The sequence below is a fragment of the Marmota marmota genome, unplaced genomic scaffold (genome assembly GCF_001458135.2).
Source record: "Marmota marmota marmota unplaced genomic scaffold, marMar, whole genome shotgun sequence".
NCBI classification, from domain to species: domain Eukaryota; kingdom Metazoa; phylum Chordata; class Mammalia; order Rodentia; family Sciuridae; genus Marmota; species Marmota marmota.
Genome location: NW_026000079.1, coordinates 2,041,668 through 2,060,590, shown reverse-complemented (window position 1 = coordinate 2,060,590; position 18,923 = coordinate 2,041,668). Strand labels below are relative to the sequence as shown.

The 18,923-nt window shown below is 45.3% G+C and overlaps 1 protein-coding gene across 8 annotated transcripts in view; it reads right to left on the bottom strand.

The window, feature by feature from the left end:
* The window catches only part of Arhgef2 (Rho/Rac guanine nucleotide exchange factor 2), a 55,964-nt gene that overhangs the window by 33,293 nt on the left and 3,748 nt on the right, over positions 1 to 18,923 (bottom strand). For 4 of the 8 annotated variants that reach the window (XR_001505385.2, XM_015502741.2, XM_015502743.2 and 1 more), the window contains exons 2-7: positions 13,635 to 13,933; positions 11,775 to 11,913; positions 6,252 to 6,290; positions 3,584 to 3,701; positions 2,967 to 3,006; positions 1,860 to 1,953 (exon numbers count right to left, since the gene is read on the bottom strand). Coding sequence is in view for 7 of the 8 variants with exons in the window: in XM_015502741.2 (XP_015358227.1) it covers positions 1,860 to 1,953; positions 2,967 to 3,006; positions 3,584 to 3,701; positions 6,252 to 6,290; positions 11,775 to 11,913; positions 13,635 to 13,912 (708 nt within the window). In the remaining variant the exon portion in view is untranslated. Of the gene's footprint in view, positions 1 to 1,859; positions 1,954 to 2,138; positions 2,323 to 2,966; positions 3,007 to 3,583; positions 3,702 to 6,251; positions 6,291 to 11,774; positions 11,914 to 13,634; positions 13,934 to 18,923 lie in introns of those variants that run through there. The other 4 variants (XM_015502744.2, XM_015502745.2, XM_048814705.1 and 1 more) reach the window with 4 other exon arrangements.

Here is an 18,923-nt window from a genome sequence, read left to right as displayed (position 1 = left end):
GGGGGGGATTAAGGCATAACTGACGCCCCCCAGCAGAGCCTGATGGAAGGAAGGGGACAGGCTGTTGGGTTGGGTTTACTTTAGAGAGGGGCAGAGGCAGCAATGTCAGAGCTCCGCCTTTTACTAGCTGCGGGATCTTGGGCAAGTAGTTTAGCTCTGGGTTAGCCTGTCTACGCAATGGAGATTAAAATACTTGTCTTTGTTCAAGGCCAGCCTCGGCAACTTAGTGAGACCCTGTGGGATGTGGCTCCGTGGTAAGGTGCCCTGGGTTCAAGCCCCAGTACTGAAAGAAAACAAACAAATAAAAATCATTCACTTCTATTCCAAGTTCTTACAAGAATTAAATGAGGTGGCCTCTGGGGAATGAACTGCTTCCTTCCCTTCGGTCACTGCCTGACTGAGCTGCTGTCCTGCCCTGCCCCCTGATGTTTACCTGCCCTGTTCCACATCCTGAGTCGGAGGAGATGAAGTGAAGCAGGAGCACTTGTTCCCCAGAGGCTGGAAGGAAGCTGGGCCGAGGCATGACAGGGAGGGAAACAGGAAGACAGGACCAGAGGCCCTGGTGGGGAAAGGCCAGAGGGGACCGTATCCTGGCTTTCTCAGGTTCTTTCCTGTTGCTTGTCTGGGCTCCAAGGTCTGCCCACGTTCCCTTTCATTAGGTTATTCAGCCTCCTACATGGCTGTTAGGCCAAGGCGGGGCACACACAGACCAACTGGGGCCAAGCTGAGCCCTGCACAGTACTGACAGGGTGAGGGGCTGGGGTTGTGGTCAGCGGGTAGAGCACTCGCCTATCACATGGGAGTCCATCCTCAGCACCACATAAAAAATAAATAAATAAAGGTATTGTGTCCACCTGTAACTAAAAAAGACAAGACAAGAGGGTGATTCCCCCAGCAGACTCACCTCCTCTGAACTCAAGGAGACTCTGGTGGGAATCCACCAGTCTCAACTCCTAACCAGGTGCTAAACAGGTGACCTGTTTACATCTCTCTCTACTTTCCCAGCCCACTCAGAGGAAGGGAATCTGGCTCAGAGGCTGGCCCAGGGAGCAGCACCAGGCCCTCAGGGAGAGCCAGGAGGAGTCCAGGCAACCCTAGTGTGGGAAAAACCCCTGGTCCTTCTCTTCTCTGGAGTTTCTCAGTGCCCAGAAGCCACCCCAGCTTGGGAAAACACATGTACACCTGGGGAGGCTAGGGGAGAAAAGGAAGGTGGCTCCTTCTGCCAGTCAATAAAGAAAATAGAGATGAATTTCAAGCTGCAAGCTCCAGAGAAGAGGGTAGGTCACCAGGAGGAAAGCAATATGCTTTCACTTACCAGGATCAGAACACACAAGCCACACAGGCACATGTCCTCCAGAGTCATACACCTCCCTGGCTTGCCCTCCCACTAGGGTCTTAGTTCAACGCCTTCAGCTGCCATTTCCACCCATGAAATTACGAGTGTAAAAGTCCTTCGCAAACTCTAATACTCTACGAAGAAGTACAGAGTCTTGCTGTAATTATTATCATTATCATGTCCAATAATAATGGACATAACATTTCTGCTGCCCACCTCTTAGCCGCAAGAGACCTAAAGTAAAAACGCAATGCCATGCCTCAGCTCCCGGCTCCGAGCCCTCGTCCCTTTTTCCAGCTGTCCACAGCTGCCTGCTAAGCTGGAGGCGGGGGTAGAGCAGAGAAAAGGCGATTTGCTGGGTCACAGCCACAGAGGCTGGAAGAGTGAGCATATGTTCCCTCAAAATGTGAGCCTTGTCCTGAATTTCTAATAGGGAGGGCCAGGGAGGGGTGACATGGGGGGCTCAGGAGGAAGGGAACGGGGAGGGCAACCAGCCCAGGCCCCGTCCCTCTCTAACTCTTACCTTTGACTTGCCCGTCATGAGGAAGAGGAAGCTGAAGGTCCTTCGCAAGGAGGAGCCTGCCCAGGCCCCCGAGTTCCCTTCCAGCTGGTTCCAGCTGCAGAGACAAAGAAGAGGTGAGAAGAGGGAGATGGAGCTGGAAAGCAAACAAGATACTCCCAGAGAGATGGTGGAGAGAGCAAGGGAAGGCCCACGGCCGGCAGGTAGACATAGGAGGAAAGACTCCGAGGGGAAGGGTGAAGGTGAAGGAGAAAGAGGAGGGCGGAAAGGCACCCCACACACCTCCGACGGCTTCCCGGATGTGGACACTCGAGTTTTCCAGGCCCCTCTATTTATGAGGAGAACTCCAGGCTCCTCCCAGATACATGCAGACTCCCCCTTCCCACCTAATCCAGGCTCGGGATGGGTGGACCCAATCCCTGCTCTCATGCTGCTCCCCAAAGGAAGTGGAGTGGACAGAGAGCCCTCCAGGGGGGCATTTCCCCCCTCAGAACAAGAGCCCTGTGTAGACCCCGTGCTGTTTGGAAAGAGCCTCTGGGCCTGAAGCCAATAAGGACTGAATTTCCTGGGATTTCATCAGCCCCATCCCATGAGCTAATCCCAAACCCAGAGCCAGGAGGATGTGTCAGCTGCAGAATTTCAGGACCACAAATCAGAGTCTGAGATCTTAAAGGGCCCAGTACTCGCTCACACAGCCACACTGTCTTAGAAGACGGTCCCACTCAGACTTCAGTCACAGGAGCCAAATGAACAGGTGCTGATTTTACATGCTTATTTAGATAGTTATCGAAATCCCTCGGCTTCCTCTGTCTGGGTTCTTGAACTTGGCCTTCAGGCCCTGCCCTCTTCTGGGAGCTCTACAGCTCTTGCATAGCTCTCTTAGGACCACTCCCCAGTGGTCAATTACCTGAACCACCCAAAGCCCAACCTTGGTCCTTGGTCACTGTCTCTCCCTGACTGTCCAACAGCCCAACTGCCCATCCACCTTTATGTCTTTGACAACAGCAAACTCTCTTACCCAGCTGACACTCTGTGATATGGTTACTCCTTTTCTTTCCCTAATTTCTCCCCCATCTTGGTCTTCAAAGGGATTCCAGTCCCCAAACTCACGGTTTGCTGAGGTCAGTGGCAGAGTACTGGGATGAATGTCCTGCCAACAAAGAAGGAGAAGAGGAGTGTCTAGCTAAAGCCAGACAAAGGCGCCCAGGGCTGCCTCCCCCACCCCCTCCACCTGGATCAGGTTCCCAAGCTGCAGGTGCATGTGACGCCATTCCTGAGGGCGGGCACTGGGGACCAGGGAGGGAGGGCGGGGTTCTGAGCAGAGCACAGCTGAAGAACTTAGGAACCAGGGTTATGAGAAGAGGGGGAGAGGGGCCTGATGTTTCAGTTCTGTTTCTGGTGACTGGGGAGGACTAAGGATTTACACTGAGTTCCCAGTACTCCATCTTGAGGAAAAGGTACATTTCAGATAACTGTCCTCCACTTTTGGTGACAGAGGAGGCTGGAGAGCCTCTCTCTGTCCTATGTCCCCTCTAATTGGCAGAAGAGTCTCAAAATGCCAAAGTCCTGAATTAAGATCTCTCATTTGAGTAATGACATTCTGGGGGCTCCAAGGGTGTGGTTGGAGGTTATCCAGGACATCTGGATGCTAAACAGCCGACGGAGGACTAGTGATGAGATGGATTAGAGAAGGGTCCATCTTTAATTCACTCCCCTCTTTTACTTACCATCTGGATCTGAGCGCTCGGAGTGGCAGTTGATGGCGCTCATGGATACAGACTTGGAAAGCATACCAGTGACGGAGTGATCCAAAGAGCCAGCAGATGGATGACAGGAATCCCGACCCTAAAATCATGTCAAGAGTTCTCATACAAGGGTCAGCTTCACCCACCGCCCAGCATGTTCTCCCCTTTCCCACAGCTTGGCATTTCTACAAACTCAGACCCTCCCGGGCTCCACGACCCATATCTGGGATATTCCAGCTGAAATAGTTCAGAAGTTACTCCTGCTCTCTTGTCATCGCTGTGCTGTCGTAGACTTTCTTCTTCAGTTCTTTTTTTAAATTGACCCACCATAAGTCTGCATGTTAATACTACGCAGTGTGATGTCTCCAAACATGTACACATTGGGTATCAGGCTTTTCAAATACAGAAAACATTTTTGGAGAGAAAATATTGACTCTGAATGATTTCCAGAGATGACAAACTCAACCTATAGGGGCGAGGTAGGGAATGAAATAAACTCGGGCAGTCTGGATTTAAGGCAAGAGGAAATAGGAAATACAGATGGTGGGTTCTTTAGACAATCTTTTCTCTATTCTTCCTCAGATCTGCAGGGAGCATTACAAAAACTGGCCACATATTATGTCATAAGGCGAATCTTAACACATTTCAAATAATATGTATCCCAGAGCAATAACCAGAAGTCCCACTTCAGCGGATTAAAGAATTTGTAATATATCCGGGTGGCAGTGCCATAAGCCTGTAATCCCGGTGACTCGGGAGGCTGAGGCAGGAGGGTCAAAATAAAAAAATTAAAAGGACTGGGGATATAGCTCGCTGGTAGAGGACCCTTGGAATCCCCAATACCTTAAAAAAAATCTGTGATATAGTTACATATTATTTGACAAGTAAAAACAAACAAACCATAGTTCATTTCACAATATGGATGAATCTTGAAAACACAATGTTGACTGAAAAAAATCAAGACCCAAAAGATTTATACACTGTATGACTACATTCATATAAATTTTAAAAGAGACCAACTATTGATTCTTCATATATATATTTATTTATTTAATTTATATCTATATTTATTTACTTATTTTATATATATTATTTATTTATTTTTTTAGGTGTACATGGACACAACACAATGCCTTTATTTTTATGTGGTGCTGAGGATCGAACCCAGGTCCCGGCCGTGCTAGGCGAGCGCTCCACTGCTGAGCCACAATCCCAGCCCCTGATCTATGTTTTTTTTGTTTGTTTGTTTTACTTGTTATTATATACGTGTGTGTGTGTGTGTGTGTGTGTGTGTTTGCAGCACTGGAAATCTGTTTTTTTATTTTTAATTTTACATTTTTAACCCAGGGGTGGTTACACAGGTATTTGCTCCCTAATTATTCACTATACTCTACATGTAAGTTTTCTATATTTTTCTATGTTATGTTACATTTAAATTTTTTCCAATGGGGGGAAAATCCCTTAAGTAAAATCAGAAAAAAAAAACTCTAGAGTTGGGGGTGCAGCTCAGTGGTAGAGCACTTGCCTAGAATGTGCTAGACCCTGGGTTCAATCCTTAGAACCACAATTAAAACAAAACAATTTTTTAAAAAATTCTACAAAAATAAAAATAATGGGCTGGGGTTGTGGCTTAGTGGCAGAGCACTCGCCTCGCACATGTGAGGCACTGGGTTCTATCCTTAGCACCACATATAAATAAATAAACAAAATAAAGATATTGTGTCCATGTATAACTAAAAAAATATTTTAAAATAAACTATAAAACAAAACTCATGGGATATAGCAAGTGGTATTTCAAAGGCAATTTGTGGCCTAAAAATTTCATATTGAATTTTTTTTTAGATGTTGATGAGCTTTTATTTTATTCATTTGCTTATATTTGGTGCTGAGAATCGAACCCATTGCCTCACACATGCCAGGCAAGTGCTCTGCCACTGAGCCGCAACCCCAGCCTTGAAATTTTTTAAAAGCTTGAAAAGTAATGAGTTATGCCAACTTAAGTTATAAAAAGAACAGATCACAAAGAAAACTGAGAGAAGTATATGATAAAGATAAAACCGTGCAGGCTATAGTGGTGCACACCTGTAATCCCAGTGACTCCAAAGGCTGAGGCAGAAGGATTGCAAATTCAAGGCTAGCCTCAGCATCCTAGTGAGACCATGTCTCAAAATAAAATACCGAAAGTGCTGGGGAGGAGATGTAGCTCAGTGGTAGAAACTTTGCTTAGAGTGCTCCACAACCTGAGTTTGAGCCCAATACAATAAAGAAAGAAAATCAGAAATCAATGAAATACTAAATAAAGATAAACTAGAAAGGGTCAATAAAACCAAGAGTTGTGTTTTAGGAACAGGCAAATAAAATACACAAACACAAAAGAGTGATAAAGAGAGACGGCATAAATAAAATTAGAATTACTAGGTGGATCTAAGTACAGAAAGAGCAATGATTAAAAAGATGAGAGAAGGGGCTGGGGAGATCGCTCTGTTGGTAGAGTTCTTGCCTCGCATGTACAAGGCCCTGGGTTCAATCCCAGCACCAGGGGGGAAAAAAAGAGAGATAATATTACCTACAACTTTTTGCTAACAATTTTGAAAATGCAAACAAAATAGACAAATTCTTACTAAAAGAAAGAAATAGATATATAACTTACCAAAATTGAGTCAAGAAGAAATAGATAGTCTGAATGGTCCTATTAAAGAAAGGGAATCAGTAGTTAATTTTCCAAAAGCAAAACAAAACAACAACAGGCTACACTGTTCTGGACAAATCTTTCCACAACAGATCACTAACAGGTTATACATGAAGAATTATAGAAATTCTTCCAAAGAATAGAAATAAAAAATAAAAATAAAAACAGAAGCACTTCGACTCTCTAAGACAATAAACTTGAATCTAAAATTACACATGGATAATACGGCAAAGGAAAATATGGGCTGATCTTTCTTGTAAACATAAGTACAAAAATCCCAAACAAAATATTAGGAAACTGTAGTATTTTAATGATCACAGATTACTTGCAGCTTTTCCTATTAAGAAGTTAAGAAGTCATCTAGTTGGGCATAGTGGTGCATGCCTATAATCCCAGCAACTCTGGAAGTAAGAGGATCACAAGTTTGAGGCCAGCCTGGGTAATTTAGCAAGACCCTATCTCAGAAAAAAAGAAAAAAAAAGTGCTGTGGATATAGCTTAATGGTAGAGTACCTCTGGGTTCAATCCTCAGTACCACACCCCTCCACACACACACAGAACTGTCAGCTGAGCCCAGACAGATTGCCCACTTATAAAATTGGAGCCCAAAATGGTTGTTTGCTAAGCCACTAAATTGGGGGTTAGTTTATTATACTGCAATATAAGTACCACAAATAAAACCTGGCAGTATATAAAAAAGATAATCTAGCCAGTCACAGTGGCACATGCCTGTAATCCCAGGAACTTGGGAGGCTGAGGCATGAGGATCACAAATTCTAGGACAGCCTGGGCAACTTAATGAGTTCCTGTTTCAAAATAAAAAGTAAAAAAATGGGCCAGGGGTGTAGTTCAGTGGTAGAACATCACTGGGTTTAATACCCAGTAACACCCTCCCCCCCAAAAAAAAGAAAGAAAAAGACAACCTGTCATAACAAAATTACATTTATCTAAGAATAAAAGGATGGTTTAACATGAGAAAAACTTCACTTGTAATTTACCTCAATAACGTATTAAAAGGAGAAAAAAATAAAATCATCGTAGCAATTGCAGAAAAGCATAAGGATAAAATCCAGCGCTCATTCATTCTAAAAATGAAAGTCTTGGCAATTAGGAATTGAAGGAATCTTCCTTAATCTGATAAAGAGAATCTTTCACAGAGTACAGCCCCACAATCAATGTCAATGAAGAAACCTGGACTGGGAGTATAACTCAGCAGTGGAGATTGTGCTTAGCATGCATGAGGTCCTGGGTTCAATCTCCAGCAACAAAGAAAACCACGATAACAAAAAGTTAAATCTAAGATATTCTCCCTCTAAAATCAGGAACAAGACAGGCATGCCCATTGGATCACCATTTCTACTCAGCAGAAAAGAAGAAATGTAGTTCATTTGAAGATGGCTAACTGTAGCTCATGCCTATAATCACAGTTACTCTGGAAAGTGGGCAGGAAGATCAGAAATTCAGGCCAGCCTTAACAACTTGGTGAGACCCTGTCTCAAAATTTCAAAAATAAAATAAAAAAGGGCTGGGGATGTAACTCAGTAGAACATTCCTGGGTTTAATCCTCAGTGCAGGAAAAAAAAAAAAAGACACCGTACATTGACTAATTTTCAATTCTATTTCTATAAACCAAACATAATCATAAAATGTAGTCCAAAAATAAAAAAGCATTGTAATAGCAAGCAAACCTAAAAAGTACCCATAAATAAATCTAATGATGGGCAAGTCGAGTATGAAGAAACCAATATTTTATTAAAAGACATATTCTTAGAAAAGCCTAAATAAATAGATTTCTTTCCACGCATGTGAATTCATCCTAAATTAATATTTTGTGGGGGGGGCTGGGGATCAACCCTTGGGTCTCATTTATGCTAGGCAAGCAGTCTACCACTGAGCCATATCCCCCAACCCCTAAATTATTATTTTTTTTTGAGAGAGAGGGAGAGAGAGAGAGAATTTTTTAATATTTATTTTTTAGTTTTCAGTGGACACAACATCTTTATTTTATTTTTATGTGGTGCTGAGGATCGAACCCAGCGCCCTGCGCATGCCAGGCGAGCACGTTACCACTTGAGCCACATCCTCAGCCCCCTAAATTATTCTTTAAATTCAGTGCACCCTCAATCAAAATCCAGCAGGTATTTTTGCTTGTTTGTTTTAAGAAATTTGTAAGCTGATTCTAAAAGTTACATGAAATGCAAAAGACCTAGGGGAGCCAAGATCCTAAAAAGAATAATAAAGTTGGAGGACTTACACTGTTAGATTTTAAAGATTTCAACTAACGCTATATTAATTATGATAATGTCATGTTAGTATAAAGAGAAGCAAATAGCTCAGTGGAATAGAAAAGGTCCAGAAATAGACTCACATCAATACAGTTGTTTGGTTTTCAATGAAAGTACCACAACCACAGCCATTTGCTGGGGAAAGTAGGGTCTTTAAAAGAAATGATAATGGAACAATTGGGTCTTTGTATGGGAAAAAAACAAACATTAAAATGTGAAAGACTAAAACAATAACCCTTCTAGAAGAAAATACTGGATAAAATCATCACATTCTTGGGGTAGGCAAAATCTCTGAAACATAAACAAAATGCACTAACCTTATAAAAAAGTTTGGGGGGATACCAGGGATTGAACTCAGGGGCACTCGACCACTGAGCCACATCCCAGCCCTATTTTGTATTTTATTAGAGACAGGGTCTCACTGAGTTGCTTAGCGCCTTACTTTTGCTGAGGCTGGCTTTGAACTTGCAATCCTCCTGCCTATGCCTCCCAAGCTGCTGGGATTACAGGTGTGTGCCACTGTGCCAAGCCACCATTAAAAAATTGATAAATTGCTGGGCATGGTGGCACATGCTACAATCCCAGAGGCTCTGGAAACTGAGGAAGGAGGATTGAAAGTTCAAGACCAGTTTAAGCAATTCAGCAAGGCTCTAAGCAACTTAATGAGACCCTGTCTCAAAATAAAAATAAAAAGGGCTGGAGATAGGACTCAGTGGTTAAGCACCCAGGTTCAATTCCCAGTACCAATAAATAAGTAATAAAAACAAAACTCAAAAACAAGACATAATATATTAGTAGGTAAGGCATATATCTGTGTTAAAACAATTTTTAAGGGCTAGTAAGGGCTGGGAGAATAGCTCAGTGACTTAGTATGTGTGAGACCTTGGGTTTGATCCCCAGCACCATGAAAAAAAAAAAAAAAGGTAAAAATTTTTAAAGTAAAAATTAAGGTAAATGAGTGATAAATTCAAGATTGTTTTCAGGAGACAGGGAAATAAGAGACAGGAGGATCACATAAACAAATTTAAAAGTATTAGTGATCTTGAGATAGGTGTTTGATTTATTGGGGATTCATTTTAGATAGTATATTAAAAAAGACAAAGGGGTGGGCTGGGGATGTGGCTCAAGTGGTAGTGTGCTCGCCTGGCATATGTGCGGCCCGGGTTCAATACACACCACATACAAACAAAGATGTTGTGTCCGCCGAAAACTAAAAAATAAATATTCATAAATTCTCTCTCTCTCTCTTTCTTAAAAAAAAAAAAAAAAAAGACAAAGGGAAAAATACAACAGGAAATATTAGCCACTTGGACAAACTGGAGAGCACATTTAAAGACATCAAAATTTTTTAAAGTTTAAGCATCTTAGTGGCCAAACAAAATAAAATTTGGAGCAAGACTTGGCACATGAACAGTCTACAGCCCCAGGCCTGAGCTCAGTGACCCAAGCTTTTAGTCTGTGGGCTCTGGTGGAGCACTACAGCAACCCCAAACAGAGAGACAAAGAATATTAAGGGTGGCTGGGGATGTGGCTCAGTTGGTAGGGTGCTTACCTCCCATGCGCAAGGCCCTGGGTTCAATCCCCAGCACTACCACCACCAAAAAAAAAAAAAAAATTTAAGGATAAGCTTAAAGATGGGAGCAGAAAAGCATAATAGAATGGCATCTTAACTAGGTTTTTGTTTGTAGGGTTGGGGATGTAGCTCAGTTGGTAGAGTGCTTACCTCCCATGCGCAAGGCCCTGGGTTCCATCCTCAGCATCAAAAAAAAAAAAAAAAAAAAAGGTTTTTGTTTGTGTTTGGGGGCAGTACAGGGGATTGAACCCCAAGGTTTGGGGTATGCTAGGCAAGCAGTCTACCACTGAGTCACATTCCCAGCCTTTTTAATTAATTTATTTTCTCTCTCTTTTGAGACAGGGTCTTGCTAAGTTGCTCAGGCTGGCCTCAAACTTGAGATCCTCCCCTCAGTCGCCAGAGTTGCTGGATTACAGGTGTGCATCACCTGCCCAACTACACATTTTTTAAACTTAATAATTACAGGCTTAAAAGATAGTTTTATTGGCCAGGCATGGTGGCATACCTCTGTGGTTCCAGCTACTCAGGAGGCTGAGACAGGAGCATGGCTTGAACCCAGGAATTCTAGATCAGCTTAGGTAACACAGGAAAACTTTGTCTCAAAAAGAAAAGAGAAAGGGCTGGGGTAGTAGCTCAGTGGTAGATCACTTATCTAGTATGTGTGAGGTGCTGGGTTCGATTCTTGGCACCACATGTAAATAAATAAAGGTCCATTGACAACTGAAAAATTTAAAAAAAGAGAGAGAGAGAGAGAAGAAAAATGAAGGATATAGGAGTCATTTGACTCCAAAATCCTGTTCTTTCTACGATATCTCTGAAATGGGGCAGCAGATTGGGTGGGGCATGCAGAGATTCAGATGGTTAAAAAGCTGCTGATGGGTTAAGATGATTCTTTCTAGTTCTCAGACAGGCTGTACACAGCCTCTTTTTCTCAGTTTTTCTTCCAAGTCATATGCACCCCAAAAATGAATCCAGGATTGGAAAGCCTGGCCAGTCAAGGGATGAGCTCAGGGATGTATTCAGGGACTCTCACCTAGCAGAACCAGTGGTGTCTCCAAAGCTCTTTTGTATCCACAGTGGTCCTTAGGTCCTAGTTGGAGACACTAACCCTGAGTTATGTTCCCTTAAGCCAGAAGGCTGGGCAATGTTTACATCCTTTCTCATTCGGTACTCATGGCTATCTTGTTGGAGAACTTTTATATCTTTCAGGGTACTAGATGCCTAGTTTCATCCCACAAATAACAAGTCCAGCTTCAACCATGGGAATTGGGGCCCAGAGAAAGAAGTGGTTATAACAGCTAGGCAAACAGGGCCCTTTTAAGAAGAGAGGAACAGAAATATCCACATTAACAGAGACACAGAAAGGGAGAAACAGAGAGTCTTAGAGAAAGCAACAGAGGCGGGACGCTAAGAGTCAGGGCCAGAGTATACAGACCCAGGGAAGCAGACAGAGGGGTACAGATGACAGATTCAGTTTGGTCAGATAAAGTCAGAGCAATGCTTGGACCCAGAGAGACCCAGCAGCTGGCAGAACAGAAGAGGCACAGAGTGGTGACCGGACAGGCCAGGGGCATAGGAGGGGTGGAAAGCAAGACAAGAGCCTCAGTGGCGATTTGTCTGTCCATACCAGGTGGGAGGATTGGCCACTCTGCTGCTGTGATCCCAAAATAGTGTCCAGTTCTTCTTGGCTCTGTAGTAAGGGGGCTTCCTGGGGGCCTCGGCATTCCGATGCCTGCAGTCTGCTCCTGAAACACACATTGCCACCACTGCCCTCTGTAGTCAGTGACCAGTGATGGGCACCAGGGAGGAAAACTGCCTCAGCCCAGCCCTGTTGCTTGCCCCCAGCCCAGCCCTTCCTGTTGGCATAGGTGCAGCCCAGACTCGGGCTAGCTGTTCCTTTGGGGGCTCTGCTTTGGCAGAACTGCAGAGCTAGCTGCAGGCAAGGGTGGCCCCTGCTGGCCAAAGCGCAGTACTGCATGCTAAAGAAAACCTGTTGGTGTTGGAGGGGGGAGGGGAAGGGCAAGCTGGAGTCGCACTTCTCTGGTTTCTGATGCCAACCTTTCCCCTTATTCAGCTAAATAGTGTGCTCAGGGCTCCCTTCCCTCTGCACCCAATATGCCATATTAATGCCTGATCATAAAAGATGGCTGACACCGTGAACCCCTGAAATGCAGCTGGCACCACATATGGGGTCCCCAGGGCATTTCTGCTTTCAACTCTGCTCATAGGAAGGTGCCATGAGCTTTTCAGGCATTGCTTGTCACCTGAATTCCCACCCGCACCAGTTCAGGAACAAGACCCAGCATGCTCTCTGCCCACTCAGCCTACAGCCAGCTGCGCCAAGGAGCTAGAGAAGGTGGTCCACTCACCAAAGCTAAGGGAGCTTGTCCAAGGGGACCACCGCCAAAGCAGAGGGACAGTGCACCTCCATGGATAGCAGGCCCCCAGGATGACCACTCACACTGAACTCTTCATGCGGACCCCCGGGGCCTTCTCTTTCTGACTTCCTCTGTTTTTGGGGAAGTGGTCAGGGATTTTCCAGGGGAGGGGGAAGAGTTGGGTCCCTCTCCCCCAGTTCAAGCACATGCAGAACTCTGAGCAAGAGCAGCTGCTCCCCGCTGCAGCACTGAGCTGAAAATCAGCCTGAGACACCGTGGGTCTGCCTCAGCCTGGAACCAGCAGGACTGGAAATGGAACAAGCCCAGTGCCCCAACCCGGAGCCCACTTCTCTCGAGAAACATCCTAAATGGAACTGGAGACTCTCATGCCAAGTGAAATAAGCCAGTCCCCAAAAATGATATGTGGATGCTAACACACAACAAGCGGGGGCGCGGGAGGGAAGAACAGAAGGGAGGGGGCATGGGAACAGGAGAGACAGTAGAACGAAACCAGGCATAACTCTCCTATGTTCATATGTGGGTACACCACCAGTGTAACCCACAAATCCACATCGTGTACAACCACGAGCATGAGAAGTTATACTCCATGTACGATATGTCAAAATACACTCTACTATCATGAATATCTAAAAAAAACCAAATGTATATATATATATTTTTTTAAATCCTAAAGTTCTTTGGGCCTCAGTTTCCTCATCTGTAAAATGAGGGGATTGGGTCATTTGATTTCCGAGTTCCTTTCAGCTCTGACACTATTGTTTGGTTCTAGGAAACCCAAAGTGGGACCCAAGTGTCTTGATCCTCACCCCACCTCCATTCCACACTAACCTGCTCCTGAGAACAGGTAGGAAGGAGGAGCCAGAGCCACTGGGGAAAGTACCCTTTTGGAAGACAAGCTCCATCCTCCCAAGGCTCACAGTTGAGCTCTGATTGTCCAGGGAGGAGACTAGAGGTCATTCCTCAGGGATAGTTGTCTCCCTGGGGAGATCTTTGGGGAGCGGGTAAGGACACAGAATATTTCTTCTCAACCCCTTTCTTCAAGGCCCAGGGTGGGGAGGAGGAGGCAGGGAGGAGGGCTTCATGCTTACCTGCTCAGGGGGTCCTGGAACTCCCTGCCGGGCTCCCAGCTATGTCTTTTGAAGGGGTCATAGGTGTGGCTATGGGCACGGAAAGCCCCCGACCTTCGGAGGGGTACAGCATGGAAACCATTCCCCCCCTTTTTTTGTCCTTCCTTTTCCTCCTCATTTTCTTTCTCCTCTTCCTCTGGCTGCTCTCTGGATTCCACTGCGGACAGGCAACGGCGAGTGCGGCCTCGGGGCACTGGGTCTCCACCTGCGAGGAACTCCTCTGGGACAGCTCTGTTCATGGGCGGCACACACAAGCCAGTCTGAGCCAAGAAGAGAAGGGAGAACGGAGTTCTAGAACTTGGGAACTGGAAGGGTGTCACAGTCAGCCAGGCTTCAGGGCAACCTAGTCACCCTTACTTTATGGAGGCACAAAATTGGAGAATGGCTTGCTCCGAGTCAAGCCACCTACAGAGTCAGGTCTCTGGGTTTTCTGGCTCCCAGTCCAGTGTGTGTGTGTGTGTGTGTGTGTGTGTGTGTGTGTGGTTTTTGTTTTTTGCTTTTAGAACTGGGATTGAGCTCAGGGATACTCTACTATTGAGATATACTCCCAACCCTTTATATTTTTTAATTTTGAGACAAGGTCTCTGAGTTGTCCAGATTGACTTTGAACTTGTGAACCTCCTGCCTCAGCCTCTCAAGTTGCTAGGATTATAGGTGTGTGCCACCATGCCTGGCTCAATGTTCTCTCTTTCTTTTTAGTACTGGACCCCAGGGATGCTTTACCATTGAACTATTTCCCCAATCCTTTTTATTTTTTATTTTGAGACATGGTCTCACTAAGTTACTTAGGGCCTTGCTAAATTGCTTAGGCTGGCCTTGAACTTGCATTCCTCCTCTCAGACTCCCAAGTCGCTGGGATTTCAGATCAATCATCTTTCTAGTACATAAGATCTTGTTTGAGCTGGGTGTCATGGCACATGCCATAATGGTGTATCAGAAGGCTGAGGCGGGAGGATCCCAAGTTTCAGATCAGCAACATAAAGTATCAAAAAGGCTGGGGAGTGGCTGGGGTTTTAGCTCCGTGGTAGAGCACTTGCCTAGCACATGTGAAACACTGAGTTTGATCTTCAGCACCACATAATATAAAGGTATTGTGTTCCTCCTACAACTTAAAAAAGGGCCTAAAAGCCAACCAAATGTTTTCTCTGATCACTGAATGCTGACCTATGATGGTGGGGGACATGGGAAGAATGGAGGAACTTTGGATTGGGCAAAGGGAAGGGTAGGGAGGGGTTATGGGGGGTAGGAAAGATAGTAGAATGAGATGTACATCATTACCCTAGGTACATGTATGATTGCATGAATGGTGTGACTGTACACCATGTACAACCAGAGAATTGAAATGTTGGGCTCCATTTGTATAGAATGAATTGAAATGCATTCTGCTGTCATGAACCATGAACAACTAAATAGAACAAATAAAAATAATAATAAAAAAAATAGAAAAAAGAAAAGGGCTGGGGAGATAGCTTAGAGGTAGAGTGTCCCTGGGTTCAATTCCCAGTATCTTTCTCTCTCTCTCTCTCTCTCTCACACACACACACACACACACACACACACGCACGCACGCACACATGCACACACGCATACACACACAAAGACTTTGGGTTATCAAAGGAGTGAGCACATGTTACCAGTTGAGAGAATCAAACAGGGAAGCAGAAGTAAGCAGACAGTTTTTGAGCTGTGCCTAGAGGGACAGAGGGGTTAGAATGTGGCCAGGGGGTGGGGTGGGGAGAGGATTCTGCACTGATAAAGTAACAGGGAAAACAGGTTCATAAATGAAAGAATTATGATTTCTTCTAAGACCCTGATCATGTGAGGAGTAAGACCTGTCCCCGTGTCACAGAGAGAAGGGCTCCAAGCATCAGCCACATCAACCTCATCTCCTGGCCTCTCTCCCAATCCCAAAGGAGCATTGTTCTCAACACCCAAACATCCTGGCTGGTACCAGGGCTCACCTTGGAGTGTCTCAGAGGAAGGACACTCAGGTGCTCTTGAGTTGAAAATAAGTCCCACTCCAGAAAGAAATACCAAATTCCAGAGTACCAAGGTGGTAGAGGGGCAGAAGGGAAGTACCATGTACTGGCCCTTCTGTTGGAAGGAGTCTCCCAGGCACCCTTTCTCCTGGGACCACCCCTAGCTACTCAGATGTTGAAGTGCACAGAAGGACCAGGACGTTGTGGGTCAGAACTTTCTTCCCAGGCCTTCTCTAAATGGTCATAACCACCCCAGGAAAAGTCCAGGTTATGGGAAGGTGGTCCTTCAATCTGCTTCCCACTCCTTGCTGCAATCTGTCCACTGCTCCCACCGCACCCGGGAGTGGAAGGGAGACAGGGGCTCAGTCTCTGCAGGTGGCATTCTGCTCCCCTGTGTGTGGTGGAAAGAGAGAAAGGAGAGGCTGAGGAGACTGGCCTGGGCCCTGTGCCCCACATGCTGTCCTATCTGGGAGCAGTGTTGGGGGATTCCTCAGCCAGTCCCCCGCTGAGATCCTCTCACTTCTCCTTTATGCACCTGGCTCTGTGCCATCAGGAGTTCTGGGTGTAATCCAGATGGTCAGATCTGCAGGGTGCAGGATGGAGCCTGAGGACCAGGGCAAGGTCCCCGACAACCAGCAGCCTCTGAGATGCAATCCAGGGGCAAAGCAGCACTGTGAGAAGCACGGGTGGGGAGAAGAGTAGGCATGAGAAATGTGCACTAGGAAAAGAGGAACACGGGCCAGAAAGAGGGCAGAAATGGAAAGGAACCAGGAGGATCTTGGGGCTCTGATATCCAGTGACTTTCCAGAAGCAGAGAGTCAGCTTGAGCTTCAGTACTCAGCCTCTACCTCCCATCTGTACTTCCTGGGAGGCTGAGGCGGGAGGGTCATGAGTTCAAAGCCCACCTCAGCAATTTAGGGAGGCCCTAAGCAATTTAGCAAGACCCTGACTCAAAATAAAAAATAAAAAGGGCTGGGGATGTGGCTCAGTGGTGAAGCTCCCCTGAGTTCAATTCCTGGTAACTTCTTCTGGAAAATGTGTTGCTAGAGGAAGAAGGGAAAGTACCCTGCAACCCCAGCCCTGCTGACAGACGCTGCTGATCCCCAGCCCCCAGTGCTGGAGATCAAACCCAGGGTCTAGGGCACACTAGAAAGTTCTCGACCACTGAGCTACCCCCCCTCCCGCCTCCACCCCTGCTGCTAGTCTTGAGATATATATATATATATATATTTTTTTTTTTTTCGATGGGGGGGAACTGGGACCACTGAGCCACATCCCCAGCCCTATTTTGTATTTATTTAGAGACAGAGTCTCACTGAGTTGCTTAGCACCTTGCTTTCTGCTGAGGCTGGCTTTGAACTCAGAATCCTCCTGCCTCAGCCTCCCAAGCCTCTGGGATTACAGGCACACGCCACTGCGCCCGCTCAGCTTGAGATCTTTGTGTACCTCCTGTCTTCTTCCAGAGCGTATCAACTGGAGTCCAACCCTTTTCTCAAAGATCCACCCTTTCCCCAACATTTCATTCATGTCTCTGCCGTCTGTGAAAATGAATCTGTTGGACGGCTTTCCTCTCGGCCTCATTTCATTTCTCAAGAGTTTTTCCTGCTTTCTAACCTTCACTTCCTCCCAGGCTAACACACCAATAATTTTTATTCTTTTCTTCAAAGAGATGAGGCTTGGCAAGTTTTCCTGAACGACCTCCCAGAGATTTCCCTCCTCTCTTTTCTGAAATTCCTGCTTCAGCCCGTGTTCCTCTTTTCCTAGTGAACATTCCACCATTGGGTCTTTTCCCTTTTCCCATCCATCAGGTCTCTCCCCCCCTCCCACTTTCCCAAGCCTCCTGAGCTCAGGAAATGGTGCAAGGGAGTGGCCAGGACTGAGTCTCATAGAACGGCTTTTTTTAGCTTCTGTATGAGATCACATCTTGTCACATCACTGTTTCCGATGAGCAGAGAGATAGGAGATTCTGAAATAGTTCTGGGATCAGACGCTTGAGTTGGGGGGGGGGGCAGGAAGGGGCTTATTTTCCTGTCTCCCTACCATCACCGACCATCAGTGTCTCTGGTCCCCTCCTGTGAGTGTATGATCTTCACTGATTGCACTAGTCATCAATGACTTGTTGCACACTCTGCTGAGTCATAGGATGAAAACTTATAATATTGCAATAGAAAGAGACATCTGTTGTTTAAAAACTTTGAGAGCATAATTTCTTTAGGGTGTAATAATGGCTTTAAAGACTGTTTGTTTTGCCAGGTGTGGTGGTACATGCCAGTAATCCCAGTGACTTGGGAGGCTGAAGGAGGAGGATTGCAAGTTTGAGGGCAGTCTCAGCAACTTAGGGAGATCTTGTCTCAAAATTAAAAATAAAAGGGCTGGAGATATGGTTCAGTGGTAGAACACTCCTGGGTTCAATCCCCAGTACCAAGAAAAAGGAAAAAAAAAAAAAAAGAGGTCTGTTAGTTTTGCAAGTTCTGCTGCTTTCATAATCGTAAGCCACATGACCTTGGGAACTTGCTTAGTTTTTTTTTTTTTTTGGTACTGGAAATTGAACCCAGGAGTACTCAACCATGAGCTACATACCCACCGCTTTTGATATTTTATTTAAAGACGGTCTTGCTAAGTTGCTTAGGGCCCTGTGAAATTGCTTAGGGCCTTGCTAAGTTGCTGAGACTGGCTTTGAACTCGTGATCCTCCTGCTTCAGCCTTCCAAGTTGCTGGGACTACAGGTGTGTGCCACTGTGCCCCCCTTGCTTAGCTTTTTGAGCCTCAGAATCATGTATGAGACTATAAACAGAGAATAATAATAAGGTTATTACCTTGTAAGGTTGTTGATAGATTTGATGATAATTTGTGCAATGCAACTAATATTATGCTATTAATAATATACTATTGTTGTTACTTAGAGATAGAGAGAAGGCAAAGCATGTTGAAATAGGGAGCTAGAGAGAACAATTTAAGACAGAGAAGAAATAGGCAGCATATGATGGTGATCTACTGTTTTATCTTGAGAGAGGGGTGGGGAGAAAATAACCCACAGTGACATTAACACACTGCAGTGGGGACTAGTTACAAACAGCATCTAATGGATAAATGTGCACAGCAGCAACCATGGCAAGAAGAGCAATAGCTTTTCTGTCCTTTGAGACCCTGATGAACCAACCCTCCAAAGAGAAGGGAGGAACAGATTAACTTCAAGTAATTTAGAGCAGAAGTTGGCAAACTATAGCCTGTGAGCCAGACCTGTCTTTTTTTTTTTTTTTTTTTTTTTTTT